The following is a 19,093-nucleotide window of genomic DNA, read 5'->3' on the forward strand; positions in this document are numbered from 1 at the left end:
ATCATATAGGTTTAGTTTCTCTTGTCAGCCCAGGATGTGGGCTAAGAAACCCCCCCTTCTCTTTTACTTCAGAGTTGAGCTGCCTTTCCACTGTGCATGGGGGAAGAGAGTTTTATTGACGAAAGGCATTTACGACCGGCATTTCCTGTAGTAGAAAGTGCTCAGCTTTAACTGTTAGAGAAGATTCTAGAATCATGAAAGTCCTTTGTTCTGTTTTTGAAAGATATTAGGCAAACGATTTAAAATACGAACACAAAAATATATCGTCATAATCACACTCGGAGGATCTACCCATCCCTCGAAACACAGGTTTCTAGCTCCATCTGGTACAGAGGTAGGGATTTCTCTGTCAGTGTGCGTGACAGGTGGGACATGTTTGGTCTCACTGGAATGCCGGCGATGATACGAGATGAATGAGGGGTATGGTGCGATTATGATATGTTCAGCAGCGGAATTACAAGTCTTAGAAAGATTTAGCTTATACTTAGTCAGAATGCAGAGAGAGGAGGGACTGGGATAGCCAGCCCTTTTGGTGATGTCACCAGGCTAAACTATAACTGTTTTGGCCGGACTCCAGCAGGCAGTCTGCTGCTGGAAGAACATGTGGGTCTGACCTGAAGAGCTGTACCTCATGCATTGAGATTTTTGGGAGCCCCTCCTGTTGTGAATTTGCTTTTTGCTCCCTCTAGTGGTTACTAGTTTTTTGACTCTGGTTTTTCTGTCATTCCTTTTATCCGCACCTGGGTCGTTAGTTAGGGGTGTTGCTATATAAGCTCCCTGGACCTTCAGTTCTATGCCTGGCAACGTAGTTATCAGAGCTAGTCTGCTGTGCTCTTGTCTACTGATCCTGGTTCCAGTTATATCAGCTAAGTCTGCCTTTTGCTTTTTGCTATTTGTTTTGGTTTTGTATTTTTGTCCAGCTTGTTCCAAATCTATATCCTGACCTTTGCTGGAAGCTCTAGGGGGCTGGTGTTCTCCCCCCGGACCGTTAGACGGTTCGGGGGTTCTTGAATTTCCAGTGTGGATTTTGATAGGGTTTTTGTTGACCATATAAGTTACCTTTCTTTATTCTGCTATCAGTAAGCGGGCCTCTCTGTGCTAAACCTGGTTCATTTCTGTGTTTGTCATTTCCTCTTACCTCACCGTCATTATTTGTGGGGGGCTTCTATCCAGCTTTGGGGTCCCCTTCTCTGGAGGCAAGAAAGGTCTTTGTTTTCCTCTACTAGGGGTAGCTAGATTCTCCGGCTGGCGCGTGTCATCTAGAATCAACGTAGGGATGATCCCCGGCTACTTCTAGTGTTGGCGTTAGGAGTAGATATATGGTCAACCCAGTTACCACTGCCCTATGAGCTGGATTTTTGTATTCTGCAGACTTCCACGTTCCTCTGAGACCCTCGCCATTGGGGTCATAACAGTTTGCCAGGCCTGTATTAAATGTTTAATGCATTGCAGAAGAGGGATTATAAGAAAGAAGATTCTGAGTTTTTTTTTTTCTCCTTCCCCTTTACCTCAGAGTGGCTATGCTTGCTGCAGACATGAATGTCCAGACCTTGATTACAAGTGTGGACCAGCTGGCTACTCGTGTGCAGGGCATACAAGACTATGTTATCAGAAATCCTAGGTCAGAACCTAAAATACCGATTCCTGAACTGTTTTCCGGAGACAGGTTTAAGTTTAGGAATTTCGTGAATAATTGTAAATTGTTTTTGTCCCTGAGACCCTGTTCTTCAGGAGATTCTGCTCAGCAAGTAAAAATTGTTATTTCGTTCTTACGGGGCGACCCTCAGGATTGGGCTTTTTCGCTGGCGCCAGGAGATCCGGCATTGGTTGATCTTGATGCGTTTTTTCTGGCGCTCGGTTTACTTTATGAGGAACCCAATCTTGAGATTCAGGCAGAAAAGGCCTTGCTGTCTATGTCTCAGGGGCAGGACGAGGCTGAAGTGTATTGCCAAAAATTTCGGAAATGGTCCGTGCTGACACATTGGAACGAGTGTGCACTGGCCGCTAATTTTAGAAATGGCCTTTCTGAAGCCATTAAGAATGTTATGGTGGGTTTTCCCATTCCCACAGGTCTGAATGATACTATGGCACTGGCTATTCAAATTGACCGGCGGTTGCGGGAGCGCAAAACCGCAAATTCCCTCATGGTGTTGTCTGAACAGACACCTGATTTAATGCAATGTGATAGAATCCTGACTAGAAATGAGCGGAAAATTCATAGACGCCGGAATGGCTTGTGCTACTACTGTGGTGATTCTACACATGTTATCTCAGCATGCTCTAAACGTATAGCTAAGGTTGTTAGTCCTGTCACCGTTGGTAATTTGCAACCTAAATTTATTCTGTCTGTAACTTTGATTTGCTCACTGTCATCTTATCCTGTCATGGCGTTTGTAGATTCAGGTGCTGCCCTGAGTCTCATGGATCTCTCATTTGCTAAGCGCTGTGGATTTACTCTTGAACCATTAGAAAATCCTATTCCTCTTAGGGGTATTGATGCTACACCATTGGCAGCAAATAAACCGCAGTATTGGACTCAGGTTACCATGTGCATGACTCCTGAACACCGCGAGGTGATACGTTTCCTGGTTTTACATAAAATGCATGATTTGGTCGTTTTAGGGCTGCCATGGTTACAGACCCATAATCCAGTCCTGGACTGGAAGGCTATGTCAGTCTCAAGTTGGGGCTGTCGTGGTATTCATGAGGATTCCCTGCCTGTGTCTATTGCTTCTTCTACGCCTTCGGAAGTTCCGGAGTATTTGTCTGATTATCAGGATGTCTTCAGTGAGTCTGAGTCCAGTGCACTGCCTCCTCATAGGGACTGTGACTGTGCTATAGATTTGATCCCAGGCAGTAAATTTCCTAAGGGAAGACTGTTTAATCTGTCGGTACCTGAACATACCGCTATGCGTTCATATATCAAGGAGTCTCTGGAAAAAGGACATATTCGTCCGTCTTCTTCCCCTCTTGGTGCGGGGTTCTTTTTTGTGGCAAAAAAGGACGGATCTTTGAGACCTTGTATTGATTATCGGCTTTTAAATAAGATCACTGTCAAATTTCAGTATCCTTTACCGCTGTTGTCTGACTTGTTTGCCCGGATTAAGGGTGCCAAGTGGTTCACCAAGATAGACCTTCGTGGTGCGTACAACCTTGTGCGCATTAAGCAAGGTGATGAATGGAAAACCGCATTCAATACGCCCGAAGGTCATTTTGAGTACTTGGTGATGCCTTTTGGGCTCTCCAATGCGCCTTCAGTTTTTCAGTCCTTTATGCATGACATTTTCCGGAAGTATCTGGATAAATTTTTGATTGTTTATCTGGATGATATTTTGGTTTTTTCTGATAATTGGGATTCGCATGTGGAGCAGGTCAGGTTGGTCTTTAAAATTTTGCGTGAAAATTCTTTGTTTGTCAAGGGCTCAAAGTGTCTCTTTGGTGTACAGAAGGTTCCCTTTTTGGGGTTCATTTTTTCACCTTCTGCTGTGGAGATGGACCCAGTCAAGGTCCGAGCTATTCTTGATTGGACTCAGCCCTCGTCAGTTAAGAGTCTTCAGAAGTTCTTGGGCTTCGCTAACTTCTACCGTCGTTTTATCGCTAATTTTTCTAGCATTGTGAAACCTTTGACGGATATGACCAAGAAGGGCTCCGATGTAGCTAACTGGGCTCCTGCTGCCGTGGAGGCTTTCCAGGAGTTGAAACGCCGGTTTACTTCGGCGCCTGTTTTGTGCCAGCCTGACGTCTCACTTCCCTTTCAGGTTGAGGTGGATGCTTCGGAGATTGGGGCAGGGGCCGTTTTGTCGCAGAGAGGCCCTGGTTGCTCTGTTATGAAACCTTGTGCCTTTTTCTCTAGGAAGTTTTCGCCTGCCGAGCGAAATTATGATGTGGGCAATCGGGAGTTGTTGGCCATGAAATGGGCATTTGAGGAGTGGCGTCATTGGCTCGAGGGTGCTAAGCATCGTGTGGTGGTCTTGACTGATCACAAAAATCTGATGTATCTCGAGTCTGCTAAACGCCTTAATCCGAGACAGGCCCGCTGGTCATTGTTTTTCTCCCGCTTTGATTTTGTTGTCTCGTATTTACCAGGTTCAAAGAATGTGAAGGCCGATGCTCTTTCTAGGAGCTTTGTGCCTGATGCTCCTGGAGTCGCTGATCCTGTTGGTATTCTTAAAGATGGAGTTATCTTGTCAGCTATTTCTCCGGATCTGCGACGTGTGTTGCAGAGATTTCAGGCTGATAGGCCTGAGTCTTGTCCACCTGACAGACTGTTTGTCCCGGATAAGTGGACCAGCAGAGTCATTTCCGAGGTTCATTCCTCGGTGTTGGCAGGTCACCCGGGAATTTTTGGCACCAGAGATCTGGTGGCCAGGTCCTTTTGGTGGCCTTCCTTGTCAAGGGATGTGCGGTCATTTGTGCAGTCCTGTGGGACTTGTGCTCGAGCTAAGCCTTGCTGTTCTCGTGCCAGCGGTTTGCTCTTGCCCTTGCCTGTCCCGAAGAGACCTTGGACACATATCTCCATGGATTTCATTTCTGATCTTCCGCTATCTCAGGGCATGTCCGTTATCTGGGTGATATGTGATCGCTTCTCCAAGATGGTCCATTTGGTTCCTTTGCCTAAGCTGCCTTCCTCTTCCGATCTGGTTCCTGTGTTTTTCCAGAACGTGGTTCGTTTGCACGGCATCCCTGAGAATATTGTGTCAGACAGAGGATCCCAGTTCGTTTCCAGGTTCTGGCGATCCTTTTGTAGTAGGATGGGCATTGATTTGTCGTTTTCGTCTGCTTTCCATCCTCAGACTAATGGACAGACGGAGCGAACCAATCAGACTTTGGAGGCTTATTTGAGGTGTTTTGTCTCTGCTGATCAGGACGATTGGGTGACATTCTTGCCGTTGGCTGAGTTTGCCCTTAATAATCGGGCTAGTTCCGCCACCTTGGTTTCGCCTTTTTTCTGCAACTCTGGTTTCCATCCTCGCTTTTCTTCAGGTCATGTGGAGCCTTCTGACTGTCCTGGGGTGGATTCTGTGGTGGATAGGTTGCAGCAGATCTGGAATCATGTGGTGGACAACTTGAAGTTGTCACAGGAGAAGGCTCAGCGCTTTGCCAACCGCCGCCGCGGTGTGGGTCCCCGACTACGCGTTGGGGATTTGGTGTGGCTTTCTTCCCGCTTTGTTCCTATGAAGGTCTCCTCTCCCAAATTTAAACCTCGTTTTATTGGGCCTTACAAGATATTGGAAATCCTTAATCCTGTATCTTTTCGTCTGGATCTTCCTGTGTCGTTTGCTATTCACAATGTATTTCATAGGTCCTTGTTGCGGCGGTACATTGTGCCTGTAGTTCCTTCTGCTGAGCCTCCTGCTCCGGTGTTGGTTGAGGGCGAGTTGGAGTACGTGGTGGAGAAGATCTTGGATTCTCGCCTCTCCAGGCGGAGGCTTCAGTACCTTGTCAAGTGGAAGGGCTATGGTCAGGAGGATAATTCCTGGGTGGTCGCCTCTGATGTTCATGCGGCCGATTTAGTTCGTGCCTTTCATGCCGCTCATCCTGATCGCCCTGGTGGTCGTGGTGAGGGTTCGGTGACCCCTCACTAAGGGGGGGGGGTACTGTTGTGAATTTGCTTTTTGCTCCCTCTAGTGGTTACTAGTTTTTTGACTCTGGTTTTTCTGTCATTCCTTTTATCCGCACCTGGGTCGTTAGTTAGGGGTGTTGCTATATAAGCTCCCTGGACCTTCAGTTCTATGCCTGGCAACGTAGTTATCAGAGCTAGTCTGCTGTGCTCTTGTCTACTGATCCTGGTTCCAGTTATATCAGCTAAGTCTGCCTTTTGCTTTTTGCTATTTGTTTTGGTTTTGTATTTTTGTCCAGCTTGTTCCAAATCTATATCCTGACCTTTGCTGGAAGCTCTAGGGGGCTGGTGTTCTCCCCCCGGACCGTTAGACGGTTCGGGGGTTCTTGAATTTCCAGTGTGGATTTTGATAGGGTTTTTGTTGACCATATAAGTTACCTTTCTTTATTCTGCTATCAGTAAGCGGGCCTCTCTGTGCTAAACCTGGTTCATTTCTGTGTTTGTCATTTCCTCTTACCTCACCGTCATTATTTGTGGGGGGCTTCTATCCAGCTTTGGGGTCCCCTTCTCTGGAGGCAAGAAAGGTCTTTGTTTTCCTCTACTAGGGGTAGCTAGATTCTCCGGCTGGCGCGTGTCATCTAGAATCAACGTAGGGATGATCCCCGGCTACTTCTAGTGTTGGCGTTAGGAGTAGATATATGGTCAACCCAGTTACCACTGCCCTATGAGCTGGATTTTTGTATTCTGCAGACTTCCACGTTCCTCTGAGACCCTCGCCATTGGGGTCATAACACCCTCCCCCTAGCATGGTGTTTGCCTGAACTGATATGAACTAAGAACATGTGAGTTATCTTTTCTTCCTTTAATCCTTTTATTTTCATAATTACCTTGTACATATTTGCAATTGTCTCATTTGTAACATCTTTGTAAAATATTTTTATAAAAAGCACTGCCTACATTCTGTGGGGTATATTATTTCATGCCAGTCCTTTCTCCCTGCTCTAAAAACGTACCCTAAGTCTCTTGAAGGGGAATTACGCTACTGTTTTGGGGTTAGCTCCGGACCCGTTTGATCGGAGCTGGTGGCAGCTTACCGTGTGCCGGCTTTTGGGGGGTCACTGTAGCGACTGCGGCTTGATAATTATTGTTCCTGCCTGAGTGGGAGTAGTTATCGCGTCGCTGCAGCGCGCCCAATAGCCAGTACATAGCAGGCAGCCTTTCTGGCGACTAATTACCCTAGGTGCAGTACCTAATCTGACCTGAGAGTAAGGGGGGCGCCAGAGAGCTGCAAGTGTTGAGTGAAACTGTAAGCGGGATACACAAATCCCTGCAGTTCATGGTATATTGAAGAGCAGTGGGATACCTAAAATAAGCCCCTGCTGTAAACTAAGAGGTCAATAGCATTGTGTGTGTTCTTTTCATCACATTGTGGCAGTGGAGGAAAACTAGGATAAGCCCCCTGCACATGTGATAGCCGTCTGCTGGTCTAAAGTCACCCCAATCCGTGACACAGATCCTCTCCAGTTCCCTTTGTTATTTTAGCTGTGTGTTTAGGGTCATTGTCTTTTTGGAAGGTGAAGCTTCGGCCAAGTCTGAGGTCCAGAGCACTCTGCAAGAGGTTTTCATCAGGATATCTCTGTATTTGGCCGCATTCATGTTTTCTTCAATAACAACCAGTCATCCTGCCAAAGCAGCTGAAAAACATCCCCATAGCATGATGCTGCCACCACCATGTTTCACTGTTGGGATTGTATTGGGCAGGTGATGAGCAGTGCCTGGTTTTCTCCACACGTACCACTTAGAATTATCACCAAAAAAGGTCTATCTTCATCTCATCAGACCAGAGAATCTTATTTCTCATAGTCTGGGAATCCTTCATATGTTTTTTTAGCAAACTCTATGCGGACTTTCATATGTCTTGCACTGAGGAGACGCTTCCATCAGGCCACTCTGCCATAAAGGCCCAACTGGTGGAGGACTGCCCATCTCCCTACTGCATCTTTGGATCTCAGCCACAGTGATCTTGGTGTTCTTCTTTACCTCTCTCACCGAGGCTCTTCTCCCACGATTGCTCAGTTTGGCTGGACGGCCAGGTCTAGGAAGACTTCTGGTGGTCCTAAACTTTATCCATTTAAGGATTATGGAGGCCACTGTGCTCTTAGGAGCCTTGAGTACTGCAGAAATTCTGTTGTAACCTTGGCCAGATCTGTGTCTTGCCACAATTCTGTCTCTGAGCTCCTCATGATTCTCATTTGGTCTGACATGCACTGTGAGCTGTGAGGTCTTATATAGACAGGTGTGTGCCTTTCCAAATCAAGTCCTATCAGTTTAATTAAACACAGCTGGACACCAATGAAGGAGTAGAACCATCTCAAGGAGGATCACAAGGAAATGGACAGCATGTGACTTAAATATGAGTGTCTGATCAAAGGGTCTGAAAACTTATGACCAAGTGATATTTCAGTTTTTCTTTTTTATTAAATTTGCAAAAAATTCTACATTTCTGTTTTTTTTTCAGTCAAGATGGGGTGCAGAGTGTTGGACACTAACTAATGTGAAAAAAATGAACTTTTTTTAATTTACCAAATGGCTGCAATGAAACAAAGAGTGAAAAATGTAAATGGGCCTGAATACTTTCCGTTACCACTATAGGTGTGGTGTATGATGGTAATAAAGGTGCCTCAGTGTGGCGTGTGATGGTCACGGACGCATTGGTGTGGCGTGTGATGGTGACAAGGCGCATCTATGTCGCATGTGATGGTGACGGGAGCGCATCGGTGTGGCGTGTGATGACCACAAAGGCTCATCGGTGTGGCGTATGATGGTCATGGGGGTGCATTGATGTGGTGTTTGATGGTGACAGGGGAGCATCAGTGTAGTGTGTGATGGTAACGGGCGCATTGGTGTGAGTGATGGTCATGGGGGCTCATAGGCGCAAGTGATGATGATGGTTGTGCCTAGGTGTGGCGTATGATGGTGATGGAGACGTCTCAGTGTGGCGTGTGATGGTCACGGGGTGCATCTATGTCGCGTGTGATGTTGACGAGGGGGTATCGGTGTGCCGTGTGATGGTGATGAGGGGCATCAGTATGCCGTGTGATGGCCACTGAGGCGCATCGGTGAGGTGTTTGACGGTGACAGGGGATCATTAGTGTAGTGTGTGATGGGGCACATTGGTGCAAGTGATGGTAATGGAGACACATAGGTGCAAGTGATTGTGACGGGCGCATTGGTGTGAGTGATGATTATGTGGGCACATAGAGGTGCAAGTCATGATGACGGTTTTGCCTTGGTGTGGCGTGTGATGGTAACGGGGATGCAGCTATGTCGTGTGTGATGGTCACGGGGGCGTGGGATGGTCACGGGGGCGCATCAGTGTGATGTGTTATGGTAACGGGCGCATTGGTGTATCCGTACAATACTGTGACTAGTGTAACATAGGGTGCTGGCTCCTGGCAATGGTGTAACATGGGTGTAGTCCCCCCATTCGGACCTTGTATATCAGACGTTCCAGTCTGATTTCCGGAGGGTGAATGTTAAGGGTCTCTTGTCCTTGGGGTGTATATTATTGCCATTACCACAACAGATATATCTGGAATTTTACGACAGTTGTGTAATAATCTCTTCTCTTCTTCTCTCCCATCGCTGCCACAGAGCGACGGCCGCTGTCCCTGCCAGGTACCTAGACGCCATTGTAAATATTATAGGGTGTGGGGCGTATACACATACAAGACATCGGGCTGGAGATGGGGGAATATATGTATAATACCCTGACAGGTATGCAGGATACTGGTGGAGATATAGTCCCTGTATATATGTGTTATATACTGACAGGTATACAGGAGACCGGGGGGGTATAGTCCCTGTATATATGTGTTATATACTGACAGGTATACAGGAGACCAGGGGGATATAGTTCCTGTATATATGTGTTATATACTGACAGGTATACAGGAGACCGGGGGGATATAGTCCCTGTACATATGTGTTATATACTGACAGGTATACAGGAGACCGGGGGGATATAGTCACTGTATATATGTGTTATATACTGACAGGTGTACAGGAGACCGGGGGGATATAATTCCTGTATATAGTGGTATATACTGACAGGGATACAGGAGACCGGGGTTATAAAGTCCCTTTATACAGTGGTATATACTGACAGGTATACAGGAGACCGGGGGGATATAGTCCCTGTATATAGTGGTATATACTGACAGGTATACAGGAGACCGGGGGGATAAAGTCCCTGTATACAGTGGTATATAGTGACAGGTATACAGGAGATCGGGGGGGATTTAGGCCCTGTATACATTTATTTATACTGACAGGTATACAGGAGACCAGGGGGATGTAGGCCCTGTATATATGTGTTATATACTGACAGGTATACAGGAGACCGGGGGGATATCCACAAATTCTTCTTATTATATTGAGATCACATCATACTGAGACTGTATTTAGATCCTAATAGCTAATGTCGCATTTTAGGGTTAGGATATATTGACGCGGCTGCTATCCATATAATCCCATTTGTGAATTCCCCATGAACATACTAACTAGCTAATAAAACAGGCTCCTAAGCCTCCCCAACATGTTTCACCAGTTAAACTGGCATCATCAAAGGATTGAGGCTACAGGGGGAAATGTGGTCATTGCTTATATGTATTATAGTGGGGAAATAAGTATGTGATCCCTTGCTGATTTTGTAAGTTTGCCCACTGACAAAGACATGAACAGCCTGTAATTTTAAGGGTATAGACTGTTCATGTCTTTGTGAGTGGGCAAACTTACAAAATCAGCAAGGGATCAAATAATTATTTCCTTCACTGTATATACTGACAGGTATACAAGAGACCGGGGGAAATATACAAGTGCTTCTCACAAAATTAGAATATCATCAAAAAGTTAATTTATTTCAGTTCTTCAATACAAAAAGTGAGACTATCACAGTGATCAAAGTAAAAAAAATAGTAAATCAACCCCCCCCCCCCCCTTTATCACCCCCTTAGTTAGGTAAAAATAATAAAATATATATATTTTTATTTCCATTTTTTCATTAGGGTTAGAGTTTGGCTAAAGTGAGTTGGGCTAAAGTTAGGGTTGGGCTAAAGTGAGCTGGCTAAAGTTAGGGTTAGGGTTGGGCTAAAGTTAGGATTAGGGTTGGGCTAAAGATAGGATTAGGGTTGGGCTAACGTTAGGGTTAGGGTTGGGCTAGGGTTAGGGTTGGGGCTAGGGTTAGGCTAAAGTTAAGTTTGGGCTAAAGTTAGGGTTGGGCTAGGGTTGTAGTTATGGTTGGGATTACGGTTAGGGTTGGGATTAGGGTTAGGGGTGTGGTTAGGGTTATGGTTGGGATTAGGGTTGGGGGTGTGTTGGGGTTAGGTTTGGAGTTAGAATTGGGGGGTTCCACTGTTTAGGTACATCAGGGGGTCTTCAAACGCGACATGGCGCCATCATTGATTCCAGCCAATTTTGCGTTTAAAAAGTCAAATGGTGCTTCCTCCCTTCTGAGCCCTGTCATGCTACCAGACAGTGGCTTTTCCCCACATATTGGGTATCAGCATACTCAGGAGAAATTGTATAACAAATTTTGTGGTCCATTTTCTTCTGATACCCTTGTGAAAATTAAAAAAAATTGGTTCCAAAGTAATTTTTTTGTGAAAAAAATAGAATGCTATCTTTTTCCTTCCACATAGCTTTAGCTTTCGTGAAGCACCTGAAGGGTTAATAAACTTCTTGAATGTGGTTTTGCACACCTTGAGGGATGCAGTTTTTAGAATGGTGTCACTTTGGGGTATTTTCTGTTATCTTGAACCTCCAAACTCACTTCAAATGTGAGGTGATCCCTAAAAAAATGGTTTTGTAAATTTTGTTGGCAAAATGAGAAATTGGTGGTCAACTTTTAACCCTTATAATGTCCTAACAAAAAAAATTATGTTTCCAAAATTGTGCTGATGTAAAGTTGACATGTGCGAAATGTTATTTATGAACTACTAGATGGTGGCCCGATTCTAACGCATTGGGTATTCTAGAATGCACAGCCACGTAGTATATAACACAGCCCACGTATTATATAGCATAGCTACGTAGTATATTGCACAGCCACGTAGTATATAACACAGCCACGTAGTATATAGCATAGCTGCGTAGTATATTGCACAGCCACGTAGTATATAACACAGCTCACGTAGTATATTAAACAGCCACGCAGTATATAACACAGCCCTTGTAGTATATTAAACAGCCACGTAGTATACAGCACAGCCATGTAGTATATTGCCCAGCCCTTGCAGTATGTAACAGAGCCCACGTAGTATATAACACAGCCCACGCAGTATGTAACACAGCCCATGTAGTATATAGCACAGCCCATGTAGTATATTGCACAGCCCACATAGTATGTAGCACAGCCCACGTAGTATATAGCACAGCCTACGTAATAAATAACACAGGCCACGCAGTATATAACACAGCCACGTAGTATAAACACAGGCACATAGTATATAGCACAGCCCATGCAGTATATAACACAGCCACGTAGTATATAGCACAGCCCACATAGTATATAACACAGGCCACGTAGTATATAACACAGGCCACGTAGTATATAACACAGGCCACGCAGTATATAACACAGCCCACACAGTATATAACAGCCCACGCAGTATATAACACAGCCCACGTAGTATATAACACAGCCCACGTAGTATATTGCACAGCCCACGCAGTATATAACACAGCCCACGTAGTATATAACACAGCCCACGTAGTACATAACACAGCCTACGTAGTATATAGCAATGTGAGCACCATATCCCTATTAAAAAAACAATTAAAATAAAAAATAGTTATATACTCACCTTCCGTCGGCCCCCGGATCCAGCCCAGGCCTTTAGCGATGCTCCTCGCTCTCCGGTCCCAAGAATGCATTGCGTCAATGAGTCGAGATCATGTAGCGGTCTCGCGAGACCGCCACGTCATCATCTCGCGAGACCACTACGTGATCTCGAGTCAGTGCCAAAATGTATTCTTGGGAAAGGCTGCGGCGGACTTCAAAAGGTGAGAATATAATGTGTTTTTTTTTTATTATTTTTAACATTCTATGTTTTTACTATTGATGCTGCATAGGCAGCATCAATAGTAAAAAGTGAAGCGGTGTTCAAATCCCGCCCCAATCTCGCAGATTGGTCGCGGCTGGCCGGCCGTGACCAATCAGCAACCCAGGATTTCCGTTACAGAAGTTACAGACAGACAAACAGACGGAAGTACCCCTTAGGCAATTATATATATAGATTTTGTGTGACATATCTCTCTGATTTAAGTGTACAAAAATCACAAAATTGCAAAATTTTCAAAATTTTTGCCAAATTTACATTTTTTTCATAAATAAACGCAAGTTATGTCAAAGAAATTTTACCACTAACATGAAGAACAATATGTCACGAAAAAATAGTCTCAGAATCAGTGGGATATGTTGAAGCATTCCAGAACTATCTAATATATAATTGCCAATCGGCTCTGTCACAACAGCTTCCGGCGACTGTGTCGCTATCCCACAATCCACCGCTGCTGGAAGTCCACGAACTGCGCCTCGACAAGTGCCAAAAACGGCACCCTTATTCTGTCGGGAGATCAGCGGCGCTCATCTCCCGCCTCTGGGAGGTCAGCGGCGACGCAGCCGGGAGATGAGCGGCGCCAGCCACTCATCTCCTGGCTGCTCGCATCGGAACTACGCCGACCGCCATATTGGAAAACCAAAGTTATGGGTATTCCGATATAGCGGCGGGGATTCATATCCCCCCTCCAAGCCACGCTGTGTTGGCTGAGCGGCGCGGAATTCAAATCCCCCGCCCCGCCGGCTGAGCCAATGAGCGTTGCCGTGTGGGATTTCAATGCCCTGCCAAGCCGCGTGGCACCGCTCATTGGCTTAGCGCCCCTGGCCTCAGCCAATGAGCAGCGTGGGATTCAAATCCCCAGCCAAAGCCGCGCGGCTCCGCTCATTAGCTGAGCCACCTGCCGGCTGAGGTTTGATGGGAGATTCAAACCCCGCGCAGCACCGCTCAGTGGATCAGCTGGCGGGCTGCTCAGCCAATGAGCGGTGCCGTGCGGCTCAGGCACGGGATTCAAATTGGCTCAGCCGGCGGGGTGGAGGATTTGAAACCTGTGGTGCCGCGCGGCTTTGGCGGGGGGATTTGAATCCCGCGCTGCTCAAAGCCACGCTCATTGGCTGAGCTGCCACCGGCTGAGCCAATGAGCGGCATGGGATTCAAATCCCCCCACCAAAGCCGCGTGACACCGCTCATTGGCTGAGCCAATGAGCGGTGCCACGCGGGATTTGAATCCCCCACCAAAGCCGCGCGGCCAGGAGTGGATCTGCCAATGAGCGGCGCGGGGTTCAAATCCCTCACCTCGCCGACTGAGCCAATGAGCGGTGCCACGTGGGATGTGAATCCCCCGCCAAAACCGCCCAGCACCACTCATTGGCTGAGCCGTCCGCCGGTTGAGCCAATGAGCAGTGCAGGGCGGGATTCAAATCACCCGCCAAGGCGAGCGGCACCGCTCATTGGCTGAGCCTCCCCTGGCCATGGGGCTTTGGCGGGGGATTCAAATCCCGCTCGGCACCGCTCATTGGCTCAGTTGGGGAGGTGGGGGATTTGAATCCCGCGCAGCTCATTGGCTGAGCATTCCCGATGCAATAGCATCTAGCCTATTTCTAGTAACTTCATTAAGTGACAGTGGTCAGAATTGTAAAAATTAGCTTGGTCAAAAGTACCAAATTGGCTCTGTCCCTAAGAGGTTAATTGAAAGTTGAGTGGAGGAAAAAGGTATGGTAGAAAAAGGTGCACAAGCAACCGGGATAACCGCAGCCTTGAAAGGATTGGTAAAAAAAGGCCATTCAAAATTTTGGGAGAGATTTACAAGGAGTGGACTGCTGCTGGAGTCATTGCTTCAAGAGCCACCACACACAGATGTATCCAGGACATGGGTTACAAGTGTCGCATTCCTTGTGTCAAGCCACTCATGACCAATAGACAACGTCAGAAGCATCTTACCTGGGCCAAGGAGAAAAAGAACTGGACTGTTGCTCAATGGTCCAAGGTGTTTTCAGATGAAAGTAAATGTTGCATTTCATTTGGAAATCAAGGTCCCAATGTCTGGAGGGAGAGTGGAGAGGCCACAATCCAAGCTGCTTGAGGTCTAGTGTGAAGTTTCCACAATCAGTGATGGTTTGGGGAGCCATGTCATCTGCTGGTATAGGTCCACTGTGTTTTATCAAGACCAAAGTCAGCGCAGCTGTCTACCAGGAAATTTTAGAGTACTTCATGCTTCCCTCTGCCGACAAGCTTTTTGGAGATGGAAATGTCATTCTCCAGCAGGACTTGGCACCTGTCAACACTGTCAAAAATACCAATACCTGGTTTACAAACAACAGTATCACTGTGCTTGATTGGCCAGCAAACTCGCCTGACCTTAACCCCATAGAGAATCTACATTATGGAGTATTGTCAAGAGGAAGATGAGACACCAGACCCAACAATGCAGATGAGCTGAAGGCTGCTATCAAAGCAACCTGGGCTTCCATAACATCTCAGCAATGCCACAGGCTGATCGCCTCCATGCCACACCGCATTGATGCAGTAATTGATGCAAAAGGAGCCCAGACCAAGTATTGAGTGCATTTACTGAACATAGATATTAGTAGAACAACATTTCGGATTTTAAAATCCTTTTTCAAGCTGGTGTTATAAAGTATTCTAATTTACGGAGATAATGACTTTTGGGTTTTCATTGGCTGCATAATCATCAACATTAACAGAAATAAACACTTGAAATAGATCACTCTGTGTGTAATGACTCCATCTAATATATGAGTTTCACCTTTTGTATTGAAGAACTGAAATAAATTAACTTTTTGATGAAATTCTAATTTTATGAGAAGCACCTGTATATATGTGTTATATACTGACAGGTGTACAGGAGACTGGGGGGGGGGGGATATAGTCGCTGTATATATGTATTATGTACTGGCAGGTATACAGGAGGGTGTATACATATATACATGGGCAGGGCATGGAGCTGCCGGTGAGGAGATTTTGTTGGTTCCTTCCTGTGGCCGCTGTTGCTCCCTTTGACCATCAGCAGCAGGGGGCGCTGGAGACTCACAGCTTTATTGGGGGTCAATCCTGACAGCAGCCCCTCTTATAACGCTCCAGCACTGTTACAACCACCAGAGACCATGCTGAGGGTGGAGCCGCCTGTGTGTGACGGACCCCGGAGCTGTGCGCTCCCCCCGGTACACGGGAATGCGACATTCCGGCGTGTGCGCTGATGCTGCGGGGACCTGGAGACACTGTCAGCCCTGCCCCGAGGAGGAGGAGGAGGCGGGTACACGCACCGCCCCGGCCGCTGATCCATCGCTCAGGTGCGGGGAGACATGTCCGCCAGCCCCCGGTAACCCAACGGATGATGGACTGTGCAGAAGCTGCGGCCACCAAACTGCACTGCCTGAGCCAGCGGTAAAAGCGGGGGACATCGGTCACCTGCACTACCGGGGGGAAGGGTGGAAACCGGTCACCGGGGAGGAGGGCAGAGGAGACAGATGATAAGATATTGTATGGGGAGGAGGAGGTGGTACTGTACTGGGTATAAGGGGAGGAGGTGGTGGTACTGTACTGTGTATATGGGGGAGGAGGTGGTACTGTACTGTGTATATGGGGAGGAGGTGGTACTGTATGTATGGTGAGGAGGTGATACTGTACTGTGTATATGTGGAGGAGGTGGTACTGTGCTGTGTATATGGGGAGGAGGTGGTACTGTACTGTGTATATGGGGAGGAGATGGTACTGTACTGTGTATATGGGGAGGAGGTGGTACTGTACTGTGTATATGGGGAGGAGGTGGTACTGTATGTATGGTGAGGAGGTGATACTGTACTGTGTATATGTGGAGGAGGTGGTACTGTGCTGTGTATATGGGGAGGAGGTGGTACTGTACTGTGTATATGGGGAGGAGATGGTACTGTACTGTGTATATGGGGAGGAGGTGGTACTGTACTGTGTATATGGGGAGGAGGTGGTACTGTATGTATGGTGAGGAGGTGGTACTGTACTGTGTATATGTGGAGGAGGTGGTACTGTGCTGTGTATATGGGGAGGAGGTGGTACTGTACTGTGTATATGGGGGAAGGTGGTACTGTACTGTGTATATGGGGAGGAGGTGGTACTGTACTGTCTATATGGGGAGGAGGTGGTACTGTACTGTGTATATGGGGGGAGGTGGTACTGTACTGTGTATATGGGGGAAGGTGGTACTGTACTGTGTATATGGGGAGGAGGTGGTACTGTACTGTCTATATGGGGAGGAGGTGGTACTGTACTGTGTATATGGGGAGGAGGTGGTACTGTACTGTGTATATGGGGGAAGGTGGTACTGTACTGTGTATATGGGGGAAGGTGGTACTGTACTGTGTATATGGGGAGGAGGTGGTACTGTACTGTGTATATGGGGAGGAGGTGGTACTGTACTGTGTATATGGGGGGAGGTGGTACTGTACTGTGTATATGGTGAGGAGGTGGTACTGTATGTATGGTGAGGAGGTGGTACTGTGTATATGGGGAGGAGGTGGTACTGTACTGTGTATATGGGGAGGAGGTGGTACTGTACTGTGTATATGGGGAGGAGGTGGTACTGTACTGTGTATATGGGGGGAGGTGGTACTGTACTGTGTATATGGGGAGGAGGTGGTACTGTACTGTGTATATGGGGAGGAGGTGGTACTGTACTGTGTATATGGGGAGGAGGTGGTACTGTACTGTGTATATGGGGGAAGGTGGTACTGTACTGTGTATATGGGGGAAGGTGGTACTGTACTGTGTATATGGGGAGGAGGTGGTACTGTACTGTGTATATGGGGGGAGGTGGTACTGTACTGTGTATATGGGGAGGAGGTGGTACTGTACTGTGTATATGGGGAGGAGGTGGTACTGTACTGTGTATATGGGGGAAGGTGGTACTGTACTGTGTATATGGGGAGGAGGTGGTACTGTACTGTGTATATGGGGGGAGGTGGTACTGTGTATATGGGGAGGAGGTGGTACTGTACTGTGTATATGGGGAGGAGGTGGTACTGTACTGTGTATATGGGGGGAGGTGGTACTGTACTGTGTATATGGGGAGGAGGTGGTACTGTACTGTGTATATGGGGGGAGGTGGTACTGTACTGTGTATATGGGGGGAGGTGGTACTGTACTGTGTATATGGGGGAAGGTGGTACTGTACTGTGTATATGGGGAGGAGGTGGTACTGTACTGTGTATATGGGGAGGAGGTGGTACTGTACTGTGTATATGGGGGGAGGTGGTACTGTACTGTGTATATGGGGAGGAGGTGGTACTGTACTGTGTATATGGGGAGGAGGTGGTACTGTACTGTGTATATGGGGAGGAGGTGGTACTGTACTGTGTATATGGGGGAAGGTGGTACTGTACTGTGTATATGGGGGAAGGTGGTACTGTACTGTGTATATGGGGAGGAGGTGGTACTGTACTGTGTATATGGGGGGAGGTGGTACTGTACTGTGTATATGGGGAGGAGGTGGTACTGTACTGTGTATATGGGGAGGAGGTGGTACTGTACTGTGTATATGGGGGAAGGTGGTACTGTACTGTGTATATGGGGGAAGGTGGTACTGTACTGTGTATATGGGGGGAGGTGGTACTGTACTGTGTATATGGGGAGGAGGTGGTACTGTACTGTGTATATGGGGAGGAGGTGGTACTGTACTGTGTATATGGGGGGAGGTGGTACTGTACTGTGTATATGGGGAGGAGGTGGTACTGTACTGTGTATATGGGGGGAGGTGGTACTGTACTGTGTATATGGGGAGGAGGTGGTACTGTACTGTGTATATGGGGGGAGGTGGTACTGTACTGTGTATATGGGGAGGAGGTGGTACTGTACTGTGTATATGGGGGGAGGTGGTACTGTACTGTGTATATGGGGAGGAGGTGGTACTGTACTGTGTATATGGGGGGAGGTGGTACTGTACTGTGTATATGGGGAGGAGGTGGTACTGTACTGTGTATATGGGGGGAGGTGGTACTGTACTGTGTATATGGGGAGGAGGTGGTACTGTACTGTGTATATGGGGGGAGGTGGTACTGAATGTATGGGGAGGAGGTGGTACTGTACTGTACTGTATGGTGAGGAGGTGATACTGTACTGTATATGGTGAGGAGGTGATACTGTACTGTATATGGTGAGGAGGTGGTACTGTACTGTGTATATGGGGGAGGAGGTGGTACTGTACTGTGTATATGGGGGGAGGTGGTACTGTACTGTATGTATGGGGAGGAGGTGGTACTGTACTGTATGGTGAGGAGGTGGTACTGTACTGTGTATATGGGGGAGGAGGTGGTACTGTACTGGGTATATGGGGAGGAGGTGGTACTGTACTGTATGTGGGGAGGAGGTGGTACTGTACTGTGTGTATGGGGAGGAGGTGGTACTGTACTGTATGGGGAAGAGGTGG

General features: G+C 47.2%; 1 protein-coding gene across 11 annotated transcripts in view; it reads left to right on the forward strand.

Moving 5' to 3' along the window:
• Window positions 1-19,093, forward strand: part of GARNL3 (GTPase activating Rap/RanGAP domain like 3) — a 190,340-nt gene that overhangs the window by 100,147 nt on the left and 71,100 nt on the right. For 3 of the 11 annotated variants that reach the window (XR_013221255.1, XM_077284906.1, XM_077284907.1), the window contains exon 1: window positions 15,891-16,080. The exons of 1 other annotated variant lie outside the window; for it this stretch is intronic. Coding sequence is in view for 7 of the 10 variants with exons in the window: in XM_077284906.1 (XP_077141021.1) it covers window positions 15,893-16,080 (188 nt within the window). In the remaining 3 variants the exon portion in view is untranslated. Of the gene's footprint in view, window positions 1-9,214; window positions 9,239-15,772; window positions 16,081-19,093 lie in introns of those variants that run through there. 7 more of the 11 variants (XM_077284900.1, XM_077284905.1, XR_013221257.1 and 4 more) reach the window with 5 other exon arrangements.

Source organism: Ranitomeya variabilis, chromosome 2 (genome assembly GCF_051348905.1).
Source record: "Ranitomeya variabilis isolate aRanVar5 chromosome 2, aRanVar5.hap1, whole genome shotgun sequence".
In the NCBI taxonomy this organism is placed as follows: Eukaryota; Metazoa; Chordata; class Amphibia; order Anura; family Dendrobatidae; genus Ranitomeya; species Ranitomeya variabilis.